The sequence below is a fragment of the Limulus polyphemus genome, unplaced genomic scaffold, assembly GCF_000517525.1.
Source record: "Limulus polyphemus unplaced genomic scaffold, Limulus_polyphemus-2.1.2 Scaffold3218, whole genome shotgun sequence".
Classification (NCBI taxonomy): Eukaryota; Metazoa; Arthropoda; class Merostomata; order Xiphosura; family Limulidae; genus Limulus; species Limulus polyphemus.
In genome coordinates, this window is record NW_013668828.1 from 82,280 (window position 1) to 90,297 (window position 8,018).

The following is an 8,018-nucleotide window of genomic DNA, read 5'->3' on the forward strand; positions in this document are numbered from 1 at the left end:
ATATATATATATATTTTTTTTTAAATGAAAATGGATATAACAAAAATTAAATAGCATAAAATTGTGCTTCAGGTTTTTGAAACTAAAAAGCCAGGATTTCAGGCTACCTATATATATATATACAGGACCTGAAAGCATCATATTTAGAGAAGCAGTTACCCAGTTGTTCATATATCCACACTATGCATATATTGGAACATTTGAAACTTTTACAACTTCATCAATCTATGTAAACTGTTTCTGAAATATAACTCACAATTATAAAACAAATGCATAAAGAACAATGCACGAAATACAAACCCACCAAGTTTCAAAAATATATCCCAATTCTTTCCATTGAAAATTAACAATTACTCTCTTCTCCATTCAGTTCCAGGTAGCTGATGACAAGTGTCTTTGTAGACCTAACTTATTTCTTCACTGTTCTCTCATTTCAAAACATATGCCATGATTGTCAAGATTTTAAACAGGTAAATACAAACTAGAAACTGAAATCATCAAACCTGTTTACAACAGCAATAATAAACATCTACAATGTTGTAAAATAAGATGACATTCTTACACAGATGCTATAAACAGTATATCATTCCAATTGTATCAAATACTGGAAACTGTTTAACTTTTCTGGTGGCTTTGTACTTATAGTTCCCAAGGCTTTGGTGGCTAATAATAACTAATTTGTACTTATATATACACACACACACACCACCTTCCAATACTTTCTCCTCAGACTTTCACTGATCTCAAAAATGACACCAGTAACTTAAAAAACAAATTCTAAGAATCCATGGAAAATTCATATCCATGATTTGTAGCACTAAATAGTTACATTAGTCATATATATAACCTATCATCATATAATGAAAAAAATTACCTCATAATATTTGGCCATACGAAGAACATTTTCTAGTATAGACGTATCCTGTAAAGATGCAGTTTCCCAACCTTTGTTTACAGCACCAGTAATAATTTTCATTTCACACTCTTCACAAGTAAATAAACACATCATCCCCAACAGCAAAGCTCCATGGTACGGCTATAGAATATTACAAACATTTTAACCATTTACAGAATTCTCAAGGGTAAGTGTAATATAGACAAACAAAAGTGTAATATAACTAATGTAGGGGGCTAGCTAACAATTTTTTTTCTGGGTTGCTCACTCTTGGATAACTATTAAAAAAATCTTGTTCACATAGTTTTGTTGTTAGTTGAAATGGTTCTCAAGTCAATACATTATTATGAATATTTTTTTTAAATGTTTAATTGATTTTTAAGTTATTAAGTAAGTTTCAGATATAAAAAAGTGTCCAAGTAAATACAGGTTCTAAAAGTAGAAAAGACAATAGTGTAGCAATAGTAAAATGTTAAAAATCACTTGAATGCACAAGAAGTGGAAGTACAAGATTCAGAAGACATTATTAAAAAAATAAACATAAAAGCAAAAAATGCAATATCCTATTTTATTAAGACTCTTCGAGTGATTAAGAACCAATGAATTATTGAGAGTTATGCAATTTATCTGTCATCCAGAGATAAAAAATAGAAGAAATGTCTTTTCTTAAACTGCAATACAAAATAACACCTTTGATATCACTGCTAGAAATGATTTACATGTATAGCAAGATAATCATCAACATTTGATATCTAATAAGCTGTATTTCAAATCTAAACATGACACAAACACAAGGTTACTCGTAAATGCTCAAATATTTAAAGTGAAATCTATATTACCATTAAACTAAATAGCTATTGAAATGAATTTTAGAACAATACAAACTAACTGCATGACATGAGACATCTTTCCAGTAACCCTGTACCAAACTTGTGTAAACAGCTGACACAACTACATTTTCCATTTATGAAATAAGGCCATAAGCAAAAATTAAAAATACTTTGTCAAAACATTGAGTGATTATTTTTTTATATCATGTTAATAATGAAAGTCAATTGTAGAATAACTTATATAAGGAAAAAATACTATATATATATAAAAGCTAAGATATGGTTCAAGTATAAAAGCTGACACATTATAAGTTACCAAACAAAATTAAAAAAAATGTATATGTAAATATGACACTAATTTCTGAGATCTTTCATTGCATTTAGACATCATGCGCACAAAACATCAAAGGAATATTTGAAAACTTTTACAACACAGAACAAAGAAAAATTCAATTGTACATCAACAACTACTAATGCTAGCTGACGTACTTATTCCATGCAGTGAAAGACAAAGGAAGGTCAAATCTGAATGCCAATCCTCCATGTCACTCCCTGGGGATCCCTAAGATTGCATGGCATGATTAGTGACAATCAATCCAACAGTTTGCCAGTTATAAGAGGTCACACACGGACTTTTATCAAATAACAGATTAAAGGCATACAGGTATGTGGCATGCAAACTGTGGTGGATGTGCACTTTATGTATCATAAACATGCTTTTCAACTACTACTTAAAATTAAATATAGGTAAACTTTTTATAGTAACAAACTATATGGAATACAATATCTATAGTAGTACTGCAATCGATTAATTTGGAAACCTGAAATGATAAATTCTGTCATTATTTAATATTGATATTTCAGTGTTTACCTTATTCATATTGCTGGGAGATTTCTTTAAAGTCTGCTGTTCTTTTCCAGCAGATGACATCATACCACAGATAACTAAAGTGTTCCCTGAAATTGGATCAAGATTATGGTGAGCTGCAATCTCAACTGCATTATTCACTGCGTTTCTGTACTGTTCCAATAGGCGACGGTCAAAGTTTTTCATTCTATATAAACAATAAAACATCCCATAATTATAAACACAAATGAGCTTGAAATCCTCAAAAATTAACAAACCATGTGAAGTTTTTACGGCATAAACTGAATTTATTTCTTACACTACAGTCAAAATAATGTTGATATGGTATTGGCTCTCTCAACACGAGTTTGGTCAATTTGACCGACCATGTGACCTCCTTGTACTCAATTAAAGTCTTTATAGATTTAATACTTCTAACTTTCAAAATAATGTGTATATCTTCACAAAATCTGGCAGTCTTTCAGTTCATATTATAAGTCTTTGACATACAAAAAAATCATATTTTTTAGTGAAGTATTTTTAAGTATTTGTCCATGAATGTATCTAGAATTTGTTTTGAATAGTCTGTGTGCAAAGTAATTTTCATGTTAAAATCAAAAATACTTTTCCTCATTTCAATAAACTTTTTTTTTCAGTAAAACTTTACAATTTATTTGTTATTTTCTCTACCCTATCTCAAAACGGGATCAGTCAATTCGACCAGCCTTGTAACCACAAAAAAAAATCGAAATACACCTAAATTACCCTTTTTTTCTTTCTAGTATGACTTCGAATTATAACATGAAATTACATTCGTTTATCATAAGTAGCTCTAAGTTCATAACAATATACATTTATAATCAAAGTTTATTGTTTTATTGCCCTTTGAACCATGTCTAACTACTATCCGCACCATTATAAGTTGTAAATCACTCGGGGAATGTGCAGCTTACGTTACACTATCGAATTTCATTACCCACAAGCTGCTTGCATGCATGCCTCGTGAACCATTTTAATTATATTATTATTATTACTTATTTTACCTAATCTAGTCTTAAATATTTTAAAAATATCCATATTTTTAGATTTTAGTTACTTTTATAATAATAAATAAAGAATAAATATTAAAAACAAGAAATAAAGTACTTACATAATCTTCTTTTTTCTTTCTCTCGATTGTCGAGGACAATTAAGCCTAATTTTTTATGCTAATGCTAGTAATGCACTTGATAATTTTTATTTAATTAAATAATACACCAAAGAATATAGACTAATAACATGAAAAAGTAGACAAATTCACTTACCTCTCAAAATTTTCCTGGCTTTCTAACTGTGTGACAAGAGTCGTTACAAATTCATCCAAGCTAGTTGTTAACTTTCCCATGGGAAAGATGTTGCTACTCTGAATGACACTGAATATTCTGTGTTCAGAACACAATGGCATACAATACGTCATTTGATAGGAGAAAATCTTGACTTCCTATTGGTTATAGGTAATATATAATGAAACGTAAGAGAGAACTATCAACAAATTCTTAAAGAGAGGATGTGACAGAAGGATGTGGCAGGAGGGGTCTGATTTTCTATTCGATAGCTCTGTAACCAAACAAAATTGAAGGCTATAAAAATTATGGTTTGTTTGAGTAATAACAATTTTACATAGAGTATTTTATGTTTAATTTTGTATTTTTTTGAGGGGTAGTGGTGATAGGGTTAACAGAGTACCCAAAGTTGCTTGGTTGAAAATGGCTTTAACTGATCTAGTTCTTTATTTACATGCTGATTTATTTATCTACTGTAACTCTTCTTTGCACACAATATTTTTTTGTCTTGCTGTCAGGAGCAAAGAAGAGATTATTTTCATTTATAAAATTTCTCTTGATCACGCATTCCCCAAAAAAAACTAGCCTTTTCAATTTGAGACAAACTGGTCATCCTGTTTGCCAAAAATTGCTATACTGGTTACTTTGGCCTCAAGTTGCAGCCTATAAGGCCATGGCCACATAGCCCACGTTACTTCCCTCACAAAATAGTATCTGTACCCCGAGTTTGGAGCTTTAAAGATGTGGCCATGCATAAGGAACAAACCCACAGAGAGAGAAAGAAAGAGAGACATTTGAGCTTATACATACGTTTATTTTGTCTGTTCACTAACCTCTTTGATATTTTTTCCTGTTGTTTGATTTTCCATTTAGGAGGAGTTTTCATTGATTTCAGTGATTTGCAAGTTACAAAAGATGGATTTTTCTTAAGATTACTGTTCTTCAGTAACTTCTCCAGCTCACTTATTGCCTGGTATGCAGAGAAAAACTGAAGTGGAAACTGACGACTTTTGATAACGGCATCCTAAAATATGTGAAAAAAAAATTATATGATCTATAAATTGTAGATGCAAATACTGATTTAAATAATTAACATCTAATTAATTAAAAAAATATTGAAATAAAAACACATACTGGCTGATTTAGTTCACCAATTCTCTAACTCTGAACAGTAATAGTTACTACTATGATTCTTCATAAAGTAATAAATAAGATTCAAAATAACATCTATAGCTATAAGTAATCCAAGAGGGTGAATACATCAGAAAAACTTTCAGAGCTAAGTGTCCAACTACGATAACATAATCTGAAGCACGTTAAATCAGAGCCACAACCTCCTGAAGCACCCATCCATCTACACACACACACACTTAAGCTACAATAATTATTATAAAATCAAGTGTGTTAAACTGTTATCTGCTTCCAAACTATTAAAAACTCTTTTTGCAATGGACAAAACATTTTTATTCTAAACAACAATGTGTAGGAAAAAGAGAATGAAATTTGGTAAAATGTTAGACAAATACAAAGATATATAAGAAGCTAACTTTGTTAACAATTTGTCTGTTTTTATTTACGAGATTGATCATCACATTATAATGTCCTCTATGGCTAGAAAGTTGAGCATGTTTGGTGCCAGGTTTTGATCCTGTAACTTGCAGATTGTTAGTCAAGTATTCTAGCCACCAAGCCATGCGAGCCCTTGATAATGGTCAATAGTCCTTTAATTTTGGCTACAAAATTAATTCAGTAGACTACAGAATCATCAAAACAAAAAATTATACAACTTTATCTTGACCATCCAAAGGAAGCTTATAAGAATAAAAAACAAAAAACAATATACTGAGACAATTTATGAAATAATAAGCAAAAGAAAAGTCAATTGTTACTATATGTTAATTTTTAAGTATCTACAAAAACTATAAAATCAAGAAGATCTGAAATGCTCATAAATCTTTGCGATAAACGGAAACAACTCAAATGGCTCAAAAAGTAATCTTGCAATTAAAAATTTTTTCAGCTGAGATATACAAGGTTTCCTGGGCTTTTAATGTTCATCAACTAAGTATTTTAGTTTTTGGATAAACCGATCCCCCTTCATTTCTGAATTAAAGCCTCAACAATAAGTTTTCTCCCAAATAAAAACAACATAGCAAACACAACGTTATGCACAAATTGTAGGGCTATGGCTGGAGATGAGCACGAAACACAATTTTTTAGCTTAATTGTTCATTACACGTATAGATTATTAATAATATCCTTATTTACAGTTTTAGTGGTTATCCTATGACCTATGTTCATCAATAACTCTGGTAATACTGGAACCTTACTTCATTGGATATTTTCTGTAGAACCTTTCTGTGATGAGATTTTGAAATTCCAACCACCAGCAAATTTCTCAAGTTGCGTAACATTGCCATGTACGGTAGCTTATTATGGTCTGTAATAAAGAAAAAGGATATACAAGTTATAAAGAAATGTTTCTTTAATTTATATTTTAATAAGTTGTCTTCTAATAATAATTAGTTTATTCTTTTTTTTTTAATTCTAATCATATCAATGAGTACATGAAAGAAGAAAATATCAAAAACAACATTGCTTATATTATTATTGATACTAATCTCTAAGTTATATTTATAATTATTCATCTTGAGACATTAATATTTTTCTTTATGATAAAAATGTAAAACAAATGATTCAAATTTAGTTTGCTTGGCAATGCTATATTAATACAAATACATAAAAAGTGAACAAAACACTGACCAAACCGGCTAAACAAGTTAAAGCAAAGTTTGTGAAGATTAGGAATTACTCAAATATAAAATAACCATGATAGTAAAACAGAAACTTGGTTTATAGGTCACTGAAGACTGTTTCATCCTAATTTTCTCTCTATCACAGCTTTTTAAACCAGCTTCATATTCACAGATTTTGAGTTATTGTAGACTTGTCTAAGGTGAGTTATCTCTAGTTATATTTGACCAGAATAATTATAAATACTGTAAACATAGAGGAATTATTATTAATACACAATATTTCTGGTGTTCCTTAGGAAAAAAAAACCTCTGACAAATTCTGATATTAGAAGAAAGATATTCAGACCAGTGACTAACACTGTGTGATTAATTTACTTATTTGTGAGCACTGATTACCCTGACTAGTATCATGTAAAATAATCCATTAATCAAAGTTACAATTAAATCGATTAATGGCATAAAAACAGCCAAACAATTGAAGTTACTGTTCCTGATTATTACTTTCTTCAGACTATCAAAATATTGCCATTATGATTTCTCGTTATTATTTTTGATTAATTTCATCTTATTCAACTAAAGTTATTGGTGTCACAACTCTCAAAAATTATCAACTAATTAAAATTAGATAGTTGGAATAATTGGAAACATCAAGTAAACAAAATTTCCATGGGTATTTCAATTGCATAACCTCTAGGACTTCCTAAATGAATATCAAGTTTCTTCAGTAAAATATAAAAGTATACAGGGTGTCCATAAATTAACTGACCCATTTTAAAAATTAATAACTTCAAAAATATTATAGTTAGAACACTCCGGTTTTATATAACTTGATGTAAAAGTCATAAAGATTTTTCTCTTTTCTGTTGCAGATCCATTTGTAGTAGCACTGCTAGAAAAGAGAAAAAGTGAAAAAAAAAGAAATGGCAACACCTCAGGAAAAGGTGCAGTGTGGGTTTTCGTTTGCTGAATCCAAATCAATCGTGTCATTGCAACTAAATTACAAACGCATTTATGAAAAAAACCACCAATCAAAAATAACATAAAACTTAGTCTGAAAAATTCCTAGCAACTGGTAGTCTGTTAGAACAAAAGAGATCTTGATGTTCAAGTGTATCTGATGCAACAGTTGATCATGTGCAAGAGGTAACAAATGTTGCACATGTGGAAGAAAAGAAAAACTTTATGAGTTGTTCATCAAGTTAAATAAAACTGGAGTGTTCTATTCATAATATCTAATTTTTGAAACAGGTTAGATAACTTGTAGATGCCCTGTATTTTATCTTTTATTTTTTCTACACTTACACTAACTTTATCAAAACCCTCAATGCAAAGTAAAAAAAAGAGTTGAAAAATATGAAAAAAAAAAGA

The 8,018-nt window shown here is 29.8% G+C and overlaps 1 protein-coding gene across 1 annotated transcript in view; it reads right to left on the reverse strand.

Moving 5' to 3' along the window:
• The window catches only part of LOC106468913 (telomerase protein component 1-like), a 101,432-nt gene that overhangs the window by 72,501 nt on the left and 20,913 nt on the right, over nucleotides 1–8,018 (reverse strand). Inside the window, exons 11-14 of the mRNA XM_022397317.1 lie at nucleotides 6,225–6,334; nucleotides 4,728–4,918; nucleotides 2,597–2,780; nucleotides 875–1,036 (exon numbers count right to left, since the gene is read on the reverse strand). Coding sequence (XP_022253025.1) covers nucleotides 875–1,036; nucleotides 2,597–2,780; nucleotides 4,728–4,918; nucleotides 6,225–6,334 — 647 coding nt within the window. The remainder of the gene's footprint in view (nucleotides 1–874; nucleotides 1,037–2,596; nucleotides 2,781–4,727; nucleotides 4,919–6,224; nucleotides 6,335–8,018) is intronic.